This window comes from Amblyraja radiata, chromosome 46 (assembly GCF_010909765.2).
Source record: "Amblyraja radiata isolate CabotCenter1 chromosome 46, sAmbRad1.1.pri, whole genome shotgun sequence".
Taxonomy (NCBI): Eukaryota; Metazoa; Chordata; class Chondrichthyes; order Rajiformes; family Rajidae; genus Amblyraja; species Amblyraja radiata.
The window spans coordinates 7433778-7455232 of NC_046001.1; the positions used below are offsets into that span (position 1 = coordinate 7433778).

General features: G+C 44.9%; 1 protein-coding gene across 5 annotated transcripts in view; it reads right to left on the reverse strand.

Moving 5' to 3' along the window:
- Nucleotides 1-21455, reverse strand: part of LOC116968837 (STE20/SPS1-related proline-alanine-rich protein kinase-like) — a 34931-nt gene that overhangs the window by 7586 nt on the left and 5890 nt on the right. For 2 of the 5 annotated variants that reach the window (XR_004410540.1, XM_033015795.1), the window contains exons 2-11: nucleotides 14637-14749; nucleotides 12816-12924; nucleotides 10068-10209; nucleotides 9049-9104; nucleotides 7601-7710; nucleotides 5168-5269; nucleotides 4242-4375; nucleotides 3270-3318; nucleotides 2374-2439; nucleotides 1553-1621 (exon numbers count right to left, since the gene is read on the reverse strand). Coding sequence is in view for 4 of the 5 variants with exons in the window: in XM_033015795.1 (XP_032871686.1) it covers nucleotides 1553-1621; nucleotides 2374-2439; nucleotides 3270-3318; nucleotides 4242-4375; nucleotides 5168-5269; nucleotides 7601-7710; nucleotides 9049-9104; nucleotides 10068-10209; nucleotides 12816-12924; nucleotides 14637-14749 (950 nt within the window). In the remaining variant the exon portion in view is untranslated. Of the gene's footprint in view, nucleotides 1-1552; nucleotides 1622-2373; nucleotides 2440-3269; nucleotides 3319-4241; nucleotides 4376-5167; nucleotides 5270-7600; nucleotides 7711-9048; nucleotides 9105-10067; nucleotides 10210-12815; nucleotides 12925-14636; nucleotides 14750-16591; nucleotides 16904-21455 lie in introns of those variants that run through there. The other 3 variants (XM_033015798.1, XM_033015796.1, XM_033015797.1) reach the window with 3 other exon arrangements.

Here is a 21455-nt window from a genome sequence, read left to right on the forward strand (position 1 = left end):
ACAGTGCAGCAAACAGGACACTTGCTTTTAGCTTGCATTCATAGATCGGGGCATTGAATACGAGTCAGCAAGTCATGACGCAGCTTTATAGGACTTTGGTTCGGCTGCATTTGGAGTTTTGTGTGCAGTTCTGGTCACCCTGTTACAGGAAAGATGTGGAGGCTTTGGAGAGGGTACAGAGAAGGTTTACCAGAATAATGCCTGGATTGTGAGGTGTTAGCTACAGGGAGAGGTTAGACAGACTTGGATTGTTTTCTCTGGAATGCCAGAGGTTGAGGAGAGTCCTTATATAAGTATATAAAATTATGAGAGGCGTTGATAGGGTCAGCAGGCAGACTTTTTTTCTCTCAGGATGGAAAAAACTCAAATATAGAGAGCATAGCTCTCTAGCCCTTCAGTCTGAAGAAGGGTCTTGACCTGAAATGTCACCCATTCCTTCTCTCCAGAGATGCTGCCTGTCCCACTGTTACTCAAGCATTTTATGTCTACCTTCGATTTAGACCAGCATCTGCAGTTCTTTCCTACACAGAGAGCGTAGCTTTAAGGTGAGAGGGGCAACGTTTAAAGGAGATGTGCAGGCAAGTTTTGTTTTTTACACAAAGGGTGGCGAGTGCCTGGAATGCACTGCCGTGGTGGAGTCCGATACGATCGTGGCTTTTAAGAAAGTTATGGACATGCAGGGAATGAAGGGGTGTGGATTATGTGCAGGCAATGAGTGGTCAGAGATGATCTTGGCATCATGTTCAACACATTGTAGGCTGCAGTGCCTGTTCTTTGTTCTAGCCATCTGCTGTGAAGCACAGGAAAAGCACCACTACTAAAGGGCAAGTTACTGAGGCAGGTACTGGAGCTTGGAATACAAGTCATATGAACTCTGTACGTTTGCCAGGATTCTCACCCATCATCTTACATCCACTGCCCAACTGTAAGTAACTAGTGAACATCTTGTGATTCAACAACATGCTACCTTTACCTCTGCTGTGAGGAGCTGAATGGGTTGATCTACAATGATAATTCTATCCTGATGAAGGTGGGGCAGTAGGTCTGGAAATGATAGATGCTGGCACAGACTTCAGCTCGTTTCTAACTGATATCAAAGTGCGATTCTGTGACAAACACGCGATACATCCACGAGGAATGAAAGAAGTGCATTTCTACACCGTCGTTGCATGTCAGTGAGAAACACGCCGTCCTTTATAAGTGCCGTTACTATTGCTACGTAGACAATTGCAGCCAGAAATTTGCGCAAAGCATGATTATGATTATGATCTACAAACAGCAATGCAATGATGGATGTTAGGCAAGAGAACAGCCCCATTTCTGTTACTGAATAATGCTGGCTGATATTTATTTTTTTAAACATCCACCTGGACAGGGTGATGGAGACTGGATTAATTTTGTATTCGAATGATGGCATCTTTGACCTTGCCAACCATTTGATGTGGAGCAGAGTGTGCTAAATGGTGCTTGCTTTGAGCCTGGGCAATCTGTTGTGAAAACTTGCACTGCCTCTGCTGGGTAATATTCTCTGACACTTTCGGGAAATACAGACCTTTTTGCTAGGCCCGGGCTCACTCGCAGACTTTGGTATCGTGCCAGTAGCTTGCACTGTGTTGTCAGCCTGCAAGAAGATAGAAGAAGTCTATTTGCGCCAGTGTATGGAGCTGAAAAGGCACGGATTGATGCGTCCCTCTGGGCAATCCACAGTGCTGCACCTAGATCCCTCCTCTTTACATGCCATGTCTCTTTGCGCCTTGGCGAAACTTCATGGATTTTTAGGCCTGATTTAAAATCTCAGAATGTTGCCTTTTCTTGCCTCATCTCTGGGCACCATAAGCTTGAAATGAGACTAGTTGTATAAGTGAAGCTGAAAAGCAAACAGTTTGCCTGCCATTGCCTGATGTAGACACTTTGCCAAGGGATTTTCCTGTGTTGTAGATGACGAGGAACAAAGTAAGGCTTGAAGCACGATGAACAGATACATAATTAGATCCAAACAGCATGCCAGTGAACTGCTATGACTTAGTTTGTCTCCATTAGACTCCAGACTCCTTTATAATGTTCACTCCTTTATAAAGCATCAAGCAGTTCGTTACTCTTGCACTCCAAATCAACAGCAGCTTGCTTTGGTTCTACGACACCATACACAACCTTTGCAAACATCTGCCTTCTAAGTTTCCATCACCTCTTTAGTACTTTGTATACCACTTTGCTCATCAGTGTTGCGTAAACTACTGTATCACCGGTCCACTGGCAGTGCTCAATTCAGGCAGGTTAACCAAACTTGAAGGCAGAGGTTTTCAGACACCAGAGTGTAAATGCAAATCTTCCCCCACCCCGAGCTTCTCAGAATGACCGACAAGCAGCCCTTACCTTTGGGTCCCTTTGCCCTCTGCATTGTGGTTGTCCCAACAACTTCTCCATCAAATAATCTTTATTCTGAAACAAGACAATGGGTTTTGCATAAATCCACAGCTATGGAGTCTTGGTTCAATTGAAAAAGCAACATGTATCCAGTGGGAGCAGGAAGAGGAAAGCAATTCTTTGCCAGGTATGCACATTTGTATCACACAGTTGGACTCTGCCTCTACCCGGCTTGTCCTCGTGCATCCTCAGCCCCCCAGCGGAAATGGTGCATGCCCGGCTGAAGAATGATCAACTCTGCCACCCCACTGCCACTCTCCCTCTTCCGGATTTCCACACTGCTCCCATAGATCAACTGGAAAATCAGCTCGAAAGGATCAGATAAAGCCCACTACAGTTTGGGATTGGGGCAAACACATGTGTAGCAGGTTAATGGTTGGAAGGTGCTGTTTGTAAAGGCAGGTGCATGAAAGTTCACAGGGGCTTTCCAAAAGGGATTGGATCATTACTTTAAATAGTAAAATGACAGGACTTTGTGGACTGGCTGTGTTGCTGTGGTAGAGAGCCAGGACTGGCACCATGGGCCAAATGGCCATCTCCTGCACTGTTACCATTGTATCATTGTGCACTGGAATCACCCAGGCTTCGGTGGTTACAAGCCAAGTGATGGAAAAGGGGGTTAATGTGGATGGGTCGGTATGGACATGGTGGCTGAATGGCCAGCTTGCGTGCTGTGTGTCTCTACGACTGTACGAGTGAAGACTGTTTTGTTGAGAAGTGCAATGAGACCAGTCGTCTGGAATTCCATCTCGTGTGTAAATGACTGGCATGGGCGTCACTGTTGAAACAGACTCTCGCCGCGGTTCAAGCCACCACTGGGTTATTCGCTTTCCTCTCTCATTTACCTTTGATTTCTGAAAGAATTTGTGCTTCAGCAGCTCTGCTGCAGTGGGCCTGTAAAATAGAGTTTACAGAGTGAGTTGGGCACGTTGAAAGCAGGGAGGAGGGGTCGAGGCATTGCGATGCACTGGCAGCCCGGAGGCCACATCAGGTAAACTTCAGACATCAGCAGCACATTTCCTCTTTTCTTTACCGCCTCGCGAGCCTCTGCACCAGTTTCTCCTCGTGGAGGGAGTTGGCTGCCGTCCCTTTGTGCTCCCTAGTCACACATGGCTGTGTGGGAGCAATGAGTGACATTGAAATGCAAACTGGATACCCAGTGTCCAAGCCTGAACAGTGGCGTGGCGTGGCGTGGCGTACGCACGCACGCACACACGCAAACACAGAGAGAGAGAGAGAGAGAGAGAGAGCGCACTTGGTGCTTCAAGCTGTTTTTGCCACAAGTTATTGGCAAGTGTGTAAACCAGCAACTCACTCTTCCCACCTCCTCATCTGTTCCCATGCTTCCTCATGACTTGCAACCCCAGCTATAACTGGATGGCTCGTTATGGTTCATTCGTAGACGAGAATAGGAACAGGCACTCATCCTATCCTTCAATAGCGATACTGAGATACAGCAGGGAAACAGGCCCTTCAGCCCAGCGAGTCCACCAATTAACCTACAAATCCTCATGTATGTGGGATATGGGAGGAAACATGATCACAGGGAGAACTTGTAAACTCCACACAGACAGCACCTGAGGTTAGAATCGAACCTGGCACTGCGAGACAGTAGTTCTACCAGCTTGTGATCAACAGAAATCGCCTTTCTCTCTACAGCCGGATTTCAGCCTTCGACTTGAAGGCGGCACTAATATGTGTTGGCCTAGTATTCGATCGGTCCGAGTCATGGCTTCAGCTGATCCTGAGCCCACAGCCCTGTCTCCTGGCCTACTTTCCTATTGCATTCTGTCTACAACTGACGTCAGTGAACACACCTCTTTGTAGGGTCCTTCTGCAGGCACAGGGCAATCAGTTTACGGAAGGACTTGCCATACTTCTTCACCATCTCCTTGTCCTCTACACCCGTCTCGAGAATAGGGGGCTCGTTCTGGAGAGTCACCATCAGAACCTGGAGCCGGGTTAAAGGAGAGACGAGTTGTAATGTGCAGTGGGAGTGCTCTCCTACTGTAACCAAAACATCACTGTACTCAAAACATTCAAGCGGCCACCAACTGCTGTTTTATCATTCAACTCGCTTTCCATTTCTTGCAACCTTTTTTCCTTTAATCCGGTCCTAGCAACTAAAAAAAAAAAATCAGCTCCATTCTGACATTGAAATAAACACAGCTTAGTTCAAATTCCAATGCAAATCAGTCACTGGCTTGGATCATGAAGTCAAATTGTAATCAGTTTGCATAAAATCGGAATTCTGAAATAGATTACTGGCTGAATGAACATTTTAGTTTTAAACAGGCATCGTAATACATTTTGTTTCCAGACAGTTGCTAATTAAGTATTTAGGTGCTATGCTAAGGGTGCTATGAAGGCTAGATCTTGATTTACAGTTCCCAGAAAACTCACAAACCTAGATTAGATTTATTTTGCAAGCAAAAATGTAACTCATCTGATTCTGTGTCACTCACTCCCAGTGATCCACGATTCTCTCCTGATAGACAAAGTGCTGAGTAACTCAGCGGGACAGGCGGCATCTCTGGAGAGAAGGAATGGGTGACGTTACGGGTCCCGAAACATCATCCATTCCTTCTCTCCAGAGATGCTGCCTGACCCGCTGAGTTGCTCAGCACTTCGTGTCTCTCTTCGGTGTAAACCAGCGACAGCAGTTCCTTCCAACACATTCTCTCCAGATAACTTACTCCCGAACATCCATCAAATGTGCAAGCTATTCAAAGTTTACTCCCACCTTCATTGGTGGGTACTTGTGATACGGTGCTGTTCCCGTTGCCAGTTCAATTGCCGTTATTCCAAAACTCCAGATGTCGACTTTGAAGTCGTAACCTCGTACCTGGAATAGAATTGAAGCTCAGGAGTTGGTCTGAAGCAACTGGAAACCATCTAAAAGGGGACTTGTGCAAAAGTGTGCTCACCACAACGCTGACATCTGCTGGAAACTCAAGGAACTGCAGCTGCAGATGTTGGAATCATGGAGTAGAAACAAGGAGACAAAGTGCTGGAGTAACTCCGCATCTCCGGGGAATATGGACAGGTGATGTTTTGGGGCAGAACCCTTTTTCAGATTTATTGTGGAGGGGGGGGGGGGGGGGGGGGGGGGGAGGAGAAAGTTGAAAGAAAGGAGAGAGACAAAGCCTGGCAAGTGATAGGTGGATACAGGTGAGGGTTTTTATTGGATAGGTGAATGATTGAACAAAGTCAGATATGAAAAGACAGAAGGTGTGAGATAAGGACAGAAGAGTTGTCAATTGTGAAACCAGAGGAAGGAATGTAGGTGGGAGGGGGAGGGGAGAAATGGGTGCAAATCCAGGTAGAAGAGAAGGAAGGGGGGAGGGGTGTTTGAGGTTACCTAAAACTGGAGAATTCAATGTTCATACTATTGGGTTGTAAACTACCTATGTGGAATATCCAGTGTGTGTGGCCTTGCTCTGGCAATGTTCAGGGGGTCAAGCAGCATCTGTTGAGGAAATGGACAGGCGATGTTTCAGGTTGGGACCCTTCTTCAGTCTAAAGAAGATTCCCTCAGTCTGAAGAAAGAGCCCTGGCTCGAAATGTTGTTTGTCCATTTCCCCCCACAGATGCTGTCAGACCCACCGAGTCTCTCCAGTATTTCAGTTTTGTTTTTTGCTCAAGATTTCAGCATCTGCAGTCACTTGTGTCTCCCTTGTATACCATGGAACCTTTTGATGCTTCAAAATGCTATCCTTAATGTACATGTTGGGCTGTGAATAGCAATCAATGATTTAGGATTTATCTAATGGCTGACAATCTTGTCAAGCCATCTCCAAATTAGCAGATGGGTAACAAACACAAGTGAAACTAGGATTCTGATACCAGAGGTCACGAGCTGCATCTGGCTCACAGGCTATAGATGCAGCTCCTGGAAATAATCAGCTACTATTTTAGTGCAAGATCATTTGCTGAGATCAATTGTAATTTATTTTTTAAAGGGAAATAGGAAAACCCTGGAAAACTAAAATAAAATCAAAATGCTGGAGATACGGCAGATCAGGAAACATGTGCGAAGAGTTTCAGCTTAAGGCCGAAAGCATTCAAATAAAAGTCTTTGCTGGATAATTAAGAGCTGATTTTCGAGATTAAGTTTGCATTCCACGTTGATGTTACATATAAATGCAGCATTTTCTAATCCGTACGTAACTGAGGCAAAACAAATGGTACCTGCACCACCACATTTTGTGATAGGAGATATGTGTCCAAGAGTAAAATCGAACACATTTTGGCCTTTCACCAAATCCAGCGCTGACAGCTTCCAATGAAACCAGATCAAGATACAGCCCACCCAAAGTACAATTCGACACACCCATTCCATATTTTAATAGTACACCCACTCCATTTTGTAACAATCCTTCCTCATGATTTGGCTGCATCCATCCCATCCTTTGCACTTGATCCACCACAAGCCTTGTCACATGAATAACGATCTCACAGTGAAGCACTGAGAGCTGATGAAATATCATTTCTGCGGTTGGTAAATGGGATTCGATAGCAAGGCGAAGGCTTAAATATGAGAGTATGCATTGAAGCAGTTTTGGACATCAGGATATCGTATTTATGTTCTGCAATTCTGCATTCCCAAGGCTTATTTTTTATTCACAGTACCTGGAAGCAGATACCATAGTGGCTTTTAAGAGGCCTTTGGTTAAGCACATGAATATGCAGGGAATGGAGGGACATGGTTCACGTGCAGGCACAAGGGATTAGTTTAATTTGACATTAATGATCTACATTGGTCCACTGAAGTAACCATGGCACAACCCCGTTATAAGGCATGAGAAAGAATAATACCATGGTACATTGGGCATTTCCTGCAGCAATGTTTTTGTGGCCACAGGGCTGAGGTTTGCCAATTTATGTCACCCAAATCAGATTGTCACAACTTCTAGCAGACTTTGATTAGATCAGTTTTGGAGGTGAAATGAGTGCTCAAACTCCCTAATACCCTTCGGCCCCAGGAAAGTTAGAGATCTCATCGCTCAACAAGAGAGATGTGAATCAGGTTCCCCAATTCACTCTGCAAGCATCAGGGTTGTGTTGGTAAACCACAACTGATTAAGCCATATTAGGTTAAAGTCTGGGTTTGCGAAACAAATGATCCAAACCCGGCCCTACTTTAGCAAAAGGTTAACATGAAACCTTGATTTACCTGTTCCATCACTTCAGGGGCCATCCAGCACGGAGTTCCCACAAAGGTTTTGCGCACTTTATTTCTGGTCATATCCCCACCACCAGCCAGAAAGGCACTAACGCCAAAATCTAGCAAAGGAAGAAGTCAACTGTTACACAGTTCTCTGGAGAAAAAAACCCTTTACATCAGTAACATTGCCGTGGGGCACTGAAGCACAGTGTAAGCTATCAGCCGCCAGTGTAGCTTCAGGCAATGTATGTACGGGTGAGTCAGCTGGGGAAGGTACACAGACTGGCAGCCACTCCATTCCTCCTCCACATCCATACCTGGTGATGAAAGGGTTGGTATTCAAGTCTGCCTTTATTGCAGTGACAATAGGAAATGTTATTTAATTACCTCAGGAGACACAAAAATATAGATGAAACATTATGGAGTACAAGCTACGCTCATCCAGAACTCTGCCTCCTCAGTGTCATTCATCCATCATTCCTGTGTTCCCAGTCCAGCAACACCTCAGATTTAAAGATCATGTCTTGCAGTTCAATTCTCATGATTGCTTCATCCACAGCCTCTTCTAGCCCTGCAACGCTCCGTGTTCCTGGAAAGCCGACCCCCATCACTCCCCACCTCCTTTAACATACATTCTGCCTTCAGCTCCCTGCGTTCCAGAATTTCCTCCTTAAATCGCCCTGCCTCTCTAACCCCCCCCCACCACCACTTTAAGAGGCCCTGTAAAACCTATGTCTGACAGATATTTTGGTCTCCTGTATCATTGTTTTATTGTCTAATAATATTCCTTCGAAATGCCTAGAGATATTTTCGCTGTGTTAAAGATGCTACAAAAATCCAAGTGTTGCTTCATAAAACTCAGCCTCCAAAGGACACTTTTGTAACAACATTCTCTGCCTTCCTTTCCCTGAAAGTACTGGCTATTGCTTTAATAGAATTCAGTGGAGACTGGGTAGTGAACAAGTACTAGCACTCCAACAAGTAAACATGTTTTATACAATGCTGTAAATAGGCAACAGCAAATTGGCAGCTCATTTGTATTTCATTTGCTTCATTGGAAAAAAACTTGTGCAAAGATATAAAATCAGCTATCACTTACTTTATATTATTGTGCACTCACTACTCAGATAGCAAATGCACTGATTGCTTTAACCTTTCAGTTTATTACTGAGATTAGATTATAGAGGAACTGTGATTTCAGCTTGAGGGTAGAGCCAGCAATAGAATCAATTCTCACAAAGCCGAGACCACTGCAGACTTTGGGGTCTGTGTCACCTTTACTCACTTTATCTCCCGGTCACAATTGGAGATGCTGGGATGTTAAAAATAATCAAGTTTGTTTTCTGTTCTAGTAATAATCTACACTGGCCTAATTCATTTAATTTGCAAGCAAAGTACATTAAGGAGATTATTTTGAGTTAATTTATAATAGTGACATTAGCATCTGCTCAACCTACCTGCAATTTGTATAGATCCATCGTCTCCAAGTAGAATATTACCAGCTTTAACGTCCCTGAAAATAATACAGACATTAAAAAACAATTAGGATTACTGATGAGTTGTCAGACCTTGTGTCCCTTTGCTTTGTCCACTGCCTCAGTCACTCTTCCCTTGTTAGTTGCGGCTGATGAACCTCTCTATTTAAGAGGTTGTGCTAATCAACCTTTAAACAAAGGAGGACACAGCCAAAGAACTGACCAGTTTGCGGTCGAATTGGACGTGCCGTTGTCCCTGGGCCAGTGGGTTGTTGAGACTACGAGCCAAAAAACCTAGACTGACACTCAGTGTAGCATCCTGCCCTCAGATGAGATATTAAACCAAGGCCCCACGTGCTCTCCCATCGCAAATAGATAATATGCCTGGGTTCCTGCCTGACCCACTGAGTTCCTCCAGCCATTTGTTTTCTGCTCATGGTCACAGGGAGAACGAGCAAACTCCACACAGACAGCACCGGAGGTTGGGATTGAATCCGAGTATCTGGAACTGTGAGACTGCACCGCCATGCTGTCTCCTCTACAGAAGGAACTGGACGGTACTTCAATAAATGGATTGTTGAACTCCCAAATTGGAAGGCCATTTGATCCTTTGAGTCATTTAGTAAGATTAAGGCTGACCTGATTGTAACCTCAACTCCTCTTCCCGTCTACCCCCCAGTAACTTTCTCTACTTGCTTATCAAGAATCAACCTCCCTATTCCTTAAAACCATTCATTAAGACTGCTTCCACCACCCTTTGAGGAACAGTGCTCCAATTGACCTCACCTCTGTCATAAATGTGTGACCGCTCATATTTAAACAGTGATCCTTAGTTCCAGATTCACCCACAAGAGGAAACAACCTCTCCACAAATAACCTGTCAAGACCCTCAGGATCTTATCTGCAGCATCCTATTAAGGACATTTTCTTGTTTGATCAACAGTTAAATTGCTTTGGATTGAGACTCGGTATGAGTTAGGAGCAAAGGTTTGAAGGTTCACCTGTGTATCTGTCCATTCCTATGCAGATAATCCAAGCCCTCCAGCACCTCTTTGAGAACAGTTGCAATTACTGGTTCATCCAGCACGCCAGTCCTGTGTTCATTCCTGCTCACTGTCTTCCTGATTATGTCCAGCATAGAGCCTGAAAGGGAAGCAAAGGACTGTCCACCTTGCATCCAAGCAGAAGTCTTGCACTCTCTTTATACTATTACACCATGCACCCCCATGACCCCCACCACTCCTGTGGTCTTTCTCGCACCTTCTTCGGGGGGTTATGAGGAGAAGACAAGAGAAGAGAATAGGGTTGAGAGGGAAAGATAGATAAGCCACGATTGAATGGCTGAGTAGACTCGATGGGCCGAATGGTCTAATTCTGCTCCTACAACTTATCCTACAACGTATCAACATGTCAATGTGTTGGTGTAATGGGCAGAGAGATGGCAGGTAGAGTTTGATCCTGATAAATGAGAGATGATGCATTTTGGGAGTACTATAGAGGCCATGAATGGTTGGGACTCAGGGGGTATTGAAGAACAGAGCGACTTTTGTGTACACGTCCATAGATCTTTGAAGGTGACAGCACAGCTAGGTAAGGTGGTTAAGAAGGCTTGTGGAATGATGGCCTTCTTTAGTTGGGGAATTGAATAAAAGAGCAGAGAGGTTATTCTCCAACTGTATAAAACATCAGCTGGAGTACTGCATGCAGGTCTGTTCACTGCACTTGAAGAAAGATGGGCAGCGCTTAAGAGGGTGCAGAAGAGATGTTGCCTGGGATGGTGTTTCAGTTATGAGGAGAGACTGGGAAGATTGAGTCTGTTTTTCCTGAGAAAGTCAAGAGGAGAGATGATGGCGGTATATAAGATTGAGGGGTATAGCCAGAGCAGACTGCAGGAAACCTCTCCCCACAGGACCAGAAAACCGGGTTCAATCCTGACCACGGGCTCTGTCAGTGTGGAGTTTCCATGTTCTCACTGTGACCGCATGGGTTTCCTCCGGGTTCTCCAGTTTCCTCCCACATCCCAAAGACATGCAGGTTTGAAGATTAACTGGTCTCTGTAAATTGCCTCTAGTGTGTAGTGTGTGGGTGAAAAAGTGGGATGGAAGAAGGATCTTGACCTCAAACGTCACCTATTCCTTTCTCCAGAGATGCTGCCTGACCTGCTGAGTTAATCCAGCTTTTTGTGTCTATCTTCAGTGTAAGCCAGCAGTTTAGGCAGGAGTTGTAGGCAGTTCCTTCCTACACTCCTATCCACTCTCTTACACTTTCTCTCCTTTCAACCCACCCAGCCTTACACTATCTGCAGTTCCTCCTCCCCCCAACCTCTCCCACCGAAACATTGAATGCACTTTTAAAAAATGAAACTGAGCAATTAGCACTGGCCAATACTACATTCTCAAACCAAAAACGCTGTTTAGAATCAGGCAGGCTCTCTTTGTGGTGCAAGAAACAGATTTGAGCTACTGGCAGAACCGCTTTTGGCTAATCTGTTGGGGTTGTGTCTCAACAAGCAGCAGATGCTCCTGGAATCTTGCCCAGATGCCAAGCCTTTTAAATGCGAACAGGAGACAGAGTCAAGGGTTGTTTTGTTTTCTCATTATTTTAATTTTTTTTTTCAGTTTCTGGTTGTCGTTTGTAATGACCATTTTTAGAATACATAATTACCATTACATACCCAGACATCTTAAACCTCACCTCTAGAATTCAGCTTTTTGGACCATGTTTGGAACAATGCGGTGGTCTGAAGTTTGAGTGGTCCAGATGATACCTAAACTGGGCTTGGTGAAGAGGTTATTAGTGAGTACGCTCTACAGAATAGCACTGTCAATGATACCTCCGTCACATTGCTGATGACTGACAGAAGACTGATTCCAGCGAATTACTGCCCCTTGTACATCCTACGTCTGGGCAACGGGACACCCTGGGCAATGTTCCAGATTGTAGGGTAGATGCCAGTGTTGTGATTGTACTGGAACAGCTTGGTTAGAGCTAGTTCAAGAGTTCAGGCCCTCAGAGTTGCCTTGACCTATAACCTTTGCTGTATCCAGTGCTGCTAGGATACGAATATTGCTCTCACCGGCCACACACACACACAGCCTCGAGTAGGATGCTCGACACAAATTGGGAGCAAGGAACCTTGCTGAGGCTGTGCATTCCCTCCCTATCTGTGGAACTCAGCTAGCTCTTCGTAGATATCAGACAAACCTGGGACCTCCCTTTCCTGTAACTCTCAAGAGAACACTCAATAGTTGCTCACTCAGCCATGGAGGGAAACAAGACAAATCTTGTTGATGTTTTGCTCCAGATTAATACCATCTTAAATTTCCCTGATACATGAATAATCTTTAAAGCTTGCCCACACTCTCTGATGCAATGTGGCGGTCAAGTGTCAGGTTATTGAAAGCAGTTATAGTGTCAGGTGCTGCAGTTGCAGAGAGAAGAACAGCAGATATTGTTAAAGAGAGTACAAGCCTCTCATTGTAAACAGTACAACAGCAATGGCCATTTTCAGAGTTTAAGGAAGAGTTTGTACGTTACATCCTATTGAACAAATTCACCTTGGGAGGTCACACATCAATCTCACTTCAATGGGCAAGGAATTTGCTTAGAGTATAAACTGGCCACTGAGTCAATTCTGGCCATCTTCCATTTGTCCCAATTTCAATCCTGTCCCTTCAGCTTGAACACAAAGCAATCATTATTAAAGGAAGATGAATGTTGTCTTTGTATGCTGCGTGACGTTGTCTTACCTCCACTCAGCAGCTTCATGACCAGCCAGAGTTCATCCTTCACAACAAATGAGGTGAAGTAGGCCACGACATTGGGATGATTGCACTGACTCATGGCTTGAATCTCTTTCTGTCCAGACAGAAACAGAGTGGTCAGCATTTTAAAGGCGTGCAAACAAGCGATTTGTAGAAAGCTACTTAAAACCGGAACAGTCCAAATATAAACTGGCACAATGGAGGCTGTTATCAATACAGATTTAATAACTCATTTGTTAACCGCAATTGTTGCCTTCTTTGGGGAAAAAGATGGATAAACAAGGAATTCCAGTTGCTGGTATGGAAAAAAAGACACAAAGTGCTGGAGTAACTCAACAGGTCTTTAGACTTTAGAGATACAGTGTGGAAATAGGCCCTTCGGACCACTGAGTTCATACCGACCAGAAATCGCCCCATACTTTAGCACTATCCTACACACTAAGAACTATTTACAATTTACAGAAACCAATTAACTTACAAACCTGTACATCTTTGGAGTGTGTGAGGTGACTGGAGCACCAGGACAAACCACACACAGTATCAGGGAGAACATGCAAACTCTGTACAGACAGCACCCATAGTCAGGAACGAACCCGGGTCTCTGGCGCTGTAAGGCAGCAACTCTACCGCTGCACCACAGTGCTGCCCCATTTCAGGTTGACACCCTTCAGTCTGAAGAAGGGTCCCGACCCAAAACATCACCAATCCATGTTCTCCAGAGATGCTGCCTGACCCGCTGAGTTACTCCAACACTTTATGCCTTTTTAGGGAGAACATATATTAGGAGGATACGGTGAACCTGGCTGTGAAACCTTTGGCCTAATCTACACGCAGTGTCTGGACTCGTTCAGCAAACAGCAACCACTCGATCGAGGCTGCAGAAAGCAGCTGCTGGTTGTGGTCCTCTGCCAGTTAGGCACAAGGCCTGTTGCCCTGACACTGAGCTCCAGTTTATAAAGATTTACAGGCCCGACTCAAAATGACAAGCAGTTTAAAATATGGAGCGGCATTGTTCTGTTTTGTTTCAATAAGTTCTCATGATGTATGCACAGCACGTACTCTGAAGGGGTTGAATTTGCAAATTCACAGTCCTGGATCCAAGTCAATAAATATCAAAAGATAGCGCAGTCCTGAAGAACTTGCTTTCTTTGGAAAATGACGGCATCTGAATTGCTGATGAGCACACTTAGCAGGTGAGACCACCTTCCTACCACCACCACAAGCTCAAAATAGTGTCTATATCCTAATATTGAGCACAGGGGAGACCCATGAAGCCCATCAGGAGATTTTGTGTAGAAGGAACTGTAGATGCTGGTTTAAACCGAAGATGACACAAAAAGCTGGAGTAACTCAGCGGGACAAGCAGCATCTCTAGTGAAAATTAATAGGTGACGTTTCGGGTCGAGACCCTTCTTCAGACTGAGAGTCAAGAGAAAGGGAAACGAGCAGATTTTGTTCTGTCCACAACAGCTACTCAGTCTCTCAGCATCAGAGCTCAATCCCTTCTCTGTCTAGAACTGTATGGAGCTGCCTGTTGGACCCATTGAACAATCGTTTTCATCCATTACTCTACCCCCATTTGTATAATGTCCAATCTCACATGTCGCAATGTAATTTCTAACTTCATGTGGCTAACAACTCCAATGATAAGGTTTAAATCTGCTGCTCACAGTAGCTTGTGGGCAGCGGTGAACCAATACAGATCAGGTACTTGCTGTGTGGGTTTTTGGGCAGACCCAGATTTGCCACATAGACGTTAACAACTGGCAAAAACAGCCCCCCGATGGGACCGGTGCTTCAACTCACCAGCAGCTCATCCATGCTCGTGTTGCATTTCTCCAGGTTTATTCTCTTTATTGCCACCCGCTCATTTTTGGGTTTGCAGAGAGCCGCCTGTACCACGGCAGTAGCCCCGCAGCCTGTAGTGAGAGAAGAAAAGCCCACAAATAGCAATCACAAGTGGCAAAGCACAGAACTGAGCAGCAAACCACTCTCACCTTTACAACGGAGCGGTAGCAAAACTCCTTCCACGCCAACTCCAGACACTTTCCCAGCTCAAGTGTTCAGTCTGAGCCAGTCATTTAGTGTTGGAGCTGACACATGTTCGTAGTCTCACCACAGAAATGGGCTACCAGACAGGTTTCTTATGCCCCTGTCCCACTTAGGAAACCTGAACGGAAACCTCTGGAGACTTTGCGCCCCACCCAAGGTTTCCGTGCGGTTCCCGGAGGTTTTTGTCAGTCTCCCTACCCGCTTCCACTACCTGCAACCTCCGGCAACCACCTGCAACCTCCGGGAACCACACCGAAACCTTGGGTGGGGCGTAAAGTCTCCAGAGGTTTCTGCTCAGGTTTCCTAAGTGGGACAGGGGCATAAGTATTTAAAGTTCCGACCTTGCAGCGGTTGCAAGGTAATCCATTTATAGCAACGTACATCACACAAAGCGGAGACATCATTCTCACTCCCTCTTTCTCTCTCACAGACAAACACTAATTTTTTGGAACAGTTATTATGCAGCGTGGTCCAGGTTCAACTATTCCGATATACTTACATCCTCGCTGCCACAGGGAGAGTGGGAGAATGGAGAAACAACCGGTTTATGGTGCTCCCTGATGCAGCTTATAACCTCCCTTATAATGGTTATTACTGATTAAGTGGCTATGACCGTCTTCAGACCACAAATTTAAACAGAGCATAGACAAATCGGTACAGATGCCATCTCTGTACCCTTGGAGTGCCTGTGGTACAAATACATCTAGCGCAACACTGGTGCTCATTCACCAACAGATGACACCTCACCAAATCACACTAACGGCTTTAACACCCTGTCATGCTGGACTGTTCTCACCACGTCCATCTCTAAAGATCCACATTCCTCAATGTCTTCCCACCCACCCACCCAGCTGGCATCCTTTGTCTTCATGCTCATTGACACCATCAACACTTTCTCTGCGTGGCTGCCCCGTCCTCAGGGGTCTGAGCCATCCAGGGGTCTGATTACCACCCATTTTGCACACATCCACTTTATGCCTTTCCCACAGCAGCATATATCACCAACATCACCACCATCCCATGAATGTGGCAAGGACAGATTCATACAATCATACAGCACGGAAACAGGCCTTTCGGCCCAATTCGTCCATGCCGACCAAGATGCCGCATGCAAGCATTTTCCTACGCCTCGCCCATATCCCTGAGATCCATGGGACAGTCCCTACATATATTGGTCTAACGTTGTGCTCCAAACATGTTGCATAATGCCTACAACGCAAGTATAATGTTCACTGTCAAATGTTCATCAACACAGGCTTTTGTCAAAAACAACTAATACCGATGCAGCAGATACTTTTTCTTAAAGAAACCGTATTCTCAGTAAATGCCCATTCTGTGGTCACATCTTAGAAATTATTTATCTTTGGAAAATAAATATTGAGTTGTGTAGCTGGTTAGTAGCAGGTTTTACGAGTGAATTGACAAGATGCGAATTATGTAACTGACACTAACTGGACAGAAGGCTAGTGTTTAGTGGTCATGCATCATGGAATCAGAATGAACTGCTGGTTAGTTTTGAAATGAAGAGTAAGTAAATATTGAGGCTTATTGAAGTGTTTTGTTACACATCGCTGCAGGCGTTTCTTCCATAGTTAACTCCCCATCAGCACTGGTGCCTGTGAGCTCCCCTGTCATGGAAGAAGAAGGGGAAGTCAATAAGGAGAACCTTCACCCAACAGCAAAAGCACAGCCAAGAGAGTGCATCACACCTTTGAGGATCCTCCACAGGGCCACCTCAGGAAACAGCCAAGTCAATGGTCTGTCCATCTGAAACAGATAAAGGGACACTTTAACCACAATGCAGATGGCCCACACCTGCCTTTTCCAATACCTTGAGCACACAAGTTGCAGGTGGTGGCACAAGGACTTGGAGCGAAGGCAATATCCCACCACGTGTGCTGTGCCTTGCATCACACAGGGCAAGCAAGGATGTCTCACCACATTCATTTGCTCAGCCTTGGTAACAACCAGCCAACGATCCTTTCTCTACACAGTGCTCCAATGAGCTGTCTGAAGCCCAGTCTGGTGGCACCATGGGGGCAACTATGAATGTCAGTGGGTTTCACAAGCAACTTGCTTCTGGTGCAATGATGCAACCTGGTTAAACTCTTCAGACAATTCATCATCTTCCTATCCCCATTTTATATGTAGTGTCAATAACAATGGATTTACTTCCATCAGTACATGAGAAATATTATTCCTTTACCTGGGTGGCACGGTGGTGCAGCGGTAGAGTTGCTGCCTCACAGCACCAGAGACCCAGGATCAATCCTGACTACGGGTGCTGTCTGTATGAAGTCTGTATGTTCTCCCCGTGACTTACATGGGTTTTCTACGGGTGGTTCGGTTTCCTCCCACAATCTAAAGACGTACAGGTTTGTAGTTAATTGGCTTGGTAAAATTGTAAATTGTCCCTAGTGTGTGTAGGATAGTGTTAGTGTATGAGGATCGCTTGTCGGCACGGACTCAGTGGGCTGAAGGGCCTGTGTCCACTCTGTATCTCTAAACCTTTGTAAACTTTAACGATTTAACGTAGGCAAGTCAAGTCACTTTTATTTATATACACATTTAAAAAACAACTCTGGTTGGCCAAAGTGCTTTACATTGGTATAAGAATAGTATAACAAACAACAGTGGTTCATAGATTAAATACAAACGTAGCGTTACTTTTCTCACTTCTGAGTCCACAGGCTCTGTTCCCCTTCAGTCCAGCATGTCCGTTGTCAATCTCAAAAGCAATTGAAGCATGATGTGAAGTGGCCCAGTAGTCAGCCCCCTGCAGCAGCAGGCACTCCCTCATTGACCCAAAGGCAGCAGAGTTCTTCTGACCATGGCTCAGTGGTGTCCCCCTCTCACTCTGCTGGCAATCAGCATCCACCTGCAGGCTCTGAAGTCTCACCTGAAGTCTCCTAATTGCTGTAAGTACCATTGCAAAGTGACAACCAGTCAGGTGGACAACAGTTCCTGATGATGCTGTTGGTTCTCCACCTGTCTTTCGAAAGGGAAGGAAGGATACGGAATCCCTCTATTTACCTCAAAGGAAGGAAGTTTCGCAAGTCATCAATCTTGGCGCTCCAAGGCAGACCGTCACATTTCAGCGGTTCCTTGTTGTTCCTACATTAGTGCTGAAATAATCCGTTGACCCAGATATGGCACTCACTGCATGTCAATATGGACCAGTCATCAGTATAACCAACGGGATTTCCCCACCAGCCACACTCAAGATCCCAGCAGTCAAGTGGGTTCTAGTTGCTGATTTGTACTTACCCCCGAGTTTCACTCTAAAGATAGTTGAGGATTCAGGGTCTATCATCCAGGCTGTTACGTTCCCCCTCATCCACTCTCCCTAAATCTTAAAATGTTTCTGCCCTCCATCCCAGTGCCGACAGTCTTCGACCCACAATGTTGACTATGTTTCTCTTCCCACAGATGCCACCTGATCTGCTGCACATTTCCCTAATTTTCTGTTTTTATGTTAGATTGCCAGCATCTGCAGATTTTCTTTTGATTTTCAAGGTCTGGATTTGGAGACCATCAGAGAAGTACTTGGTTTCGGATTACAATATTCAAACCTTTAATCACAGACTCCTTTAGTCATGTAGTTAGTTCATGGAGAACAAAGCTCAGCTTGTTGTGTGCACACACACTCACATACTGGCTGCCTCTCCAGACAGGTTTTATTTTACCTCATTGTAGCTACTTCAAACCCCTTAATCATTTGTTCACTTCCCACTGGACTCCCGATTCATGGGTTGTCACCTTCCCCCCAAGCAACGATAAACCATTCTACATTTCCTTGATCAGTGTCTGATTTGATCTGTCGTTTTCACGCCTTGCCCTTCCATATCTCTAGACTCCCTCTCCCCTGACTCTCGGTCTGAAGAAGGGTCTCGACCTGAAGTGACACCTATTCCTTCTCTCCAGTGATGCTGCCTGTTCCACTGAGTTACTCCAGCATTTTGTGTCTATCTTCGATATAAACCAGCATCTGCAGTTCCTTCCTGCACATAACAGTATTTGCTGTCTTTGTGAAAAACAATAAGGTTGTGAAGAGATATCCGTGTCCAGTACTGAATTCTCCAGCATGACTCAGCACCTTGAGCAAGGAACAGAAGTGTTTAAATGCCTCATTCTTAATGTTGTATAAACATTGTTGTAATAAAGGTAATAGACCCCAGGCAGACTCTTATAATTGAGTTTCCTTCTGGTAAGGGCCAGGCCGCAGATTATGTTATCTGTTTTGTTTAGTCACTGTGTGTGATGGCCCAGTGCTCAGCTGTGAATAAAGATGCTTCCAATCATTTTCACTTCACGTGGTCCTTTTTAAAATCTTGGCAGCAGACAAGGAGCTGCATATTTACAATCAGCCACTGCTCAGAGTTACTACGCCGCTCGTCACAACTGTACATAATAAAGGGCTCTCAGAATCGTTTTCCTTTCTAAACAGTTTTGAAGACTGGAACTGTTCTGACAAAAGGTCATCACTACGAACCATTAACTGTTTCCTCTCTCCACAGATGCTGTCTTAAAAAGCATTTCCAGGAGTTTGTTTTAGTGTTGCTTTGATACAGGATATGCAAACTAATAACCTCAACCGTCAAGTCTCCACAAATGCTGCCTGACCTCTTTAAAAATACAAGAACGTTTGTAAAAAATCAACTGCTAGTAGAAAGAAATAATGGAAAGATAATTGCTGATTACTTTTGACTCTATTGTTAACTAGCTACGCACTACCCCCTGCTATAAATAGTTCCCAGATATGAAGTTAGAAAAGGAGTCTGCAAATGTGGCAATTCATAGGATGTGTGCAAAAAGTGCTTCAAATGTACAGTGGTAACCTGGCACCTGCAAAAAAAAATAAAAAGGTTTTAACAGAACCTGACCCTGACTTGGGTTTTAGATGGTGACCAACCCGTTATGCGTATCAATACATTAAAAAAAAAAAAAATTCCCGTTTCCACTGCACCCAATTACATTTTCATAGACATCTACCTTCCATTCTGTGGGATGAGGCTGTTGCAAACCTGGTGCTGCTATGGTTCAAGTGTCAGAAGCATCTGGGCACATGGGGATTACTGCTGCCCAGTGAATTGTGAGCTGTAGTGAGTTTGAAGTCTTGATCTTCCAACACAGGTACTTAGATAAGAAAGGCATAGAGAAATACGGGCCTAATATAAGCAAATACGATTAGTGGAGATAGGCCATAGGTGTTATATATACACAGGAGACAGGTGTTGAAATATCTAGACCTTAAACTCAGTACAGTTCACTATTCACTAGGCAGTACTTGTGACATTTGATGTCTCAGTAAGTGTCTCAGTGACAGAATAAAAGCCTGTAATTTTACAATGGGCATGTTTGAGTTTAGTACATGAAGGTTTATTGCTCTTGCTTTCCTGTTGAGACTTTTTTTTAATCTACTTCTCTTACCCGTATTTGTCAGCTGTTTATTTTTGATAGTACTTTGCTGTAAGACATATAGAGAAAACAAAATACAGATGTAATGAAAGTGTTTCTCAATTTTATTTCTCTACCTTGTTACTTGAGGGCATGCAAGGCTTTCTGCCAGAGGATAGACACAAAATGCTGGAGTAACTCAGTGGGACAGTTGCATCTCTGGATAGAAGGAATGGGCGACGACAGGAGCTTTTAAGCCTGTTCAGCTATTCATTTGGATGATGGCTGACCTGTTATCTAACTCCACACAGCTGCCCTTCTTCACCATATCCCTTGGTAGTTTTGATTAACAAAAATCTCTGTCTCAGATTTAAAATCGTCAATTGACTTGGCATCAGCTGCTATTTGCAGCAGGGAGTTACAACTTTCTGTATGTCTGTCAAAAGATTTCAAACCACACCCCCCAAACTCTGGCCCCTCATCCCTGACCTTTGGAAAGGGTCAAATGATCCCCGTTCACTCTTTTTTGTGTGTTATTTCCTCATAATTTAACCCTCCTAGTCAGGTGTCAACTTCTCTACATCGACGAGACCAAGCGCAGGCTGGACGATCGTTTCAATGAACACCTCCGCTCAGTCCGTATTAACCAACCATGATCACCCGGTTGCTCAGCACTTCAACTCCCCCTCCCATTCTGACCATTCTGTCCTGGGCCTCCTCCATTGTCAGAGTGAGGCCCAGCGCTAATTGGAGAGGAGCAGCACCTCATATTTTGCTTGGGTAGTTTACACCCCAGCGGTATGAACATTGACTTCTCTAACTTCAGATAGCCCTTGCTTTCTCTCTCCATCTCCTTCCCAGTTCTCCCACTAGTCTTACTGTCTCCGACGATATTCTATCTTTGTCCTGCCCCCTCCCCTGACATCAGTCTGAAGGGTCTCGACCCGAAACGTCAGCCATTCCTTTTCTCCAGAGATGCTGCCTCACCTGCTGAGTTACTCCAGCATTTTGTGTCTACCATCACTCAATTCAGTCTTCCCTTCCTAATGAGTGTTGCCCACAACTATTTATAGTATTCCACTTGGAATATAACCAGGGCTATGTATAAATATTGAAAAGAGACCACTGTAGTTGCCTATGTTGCAATAACTACCTTCCTTCCACATAAAACAGTTC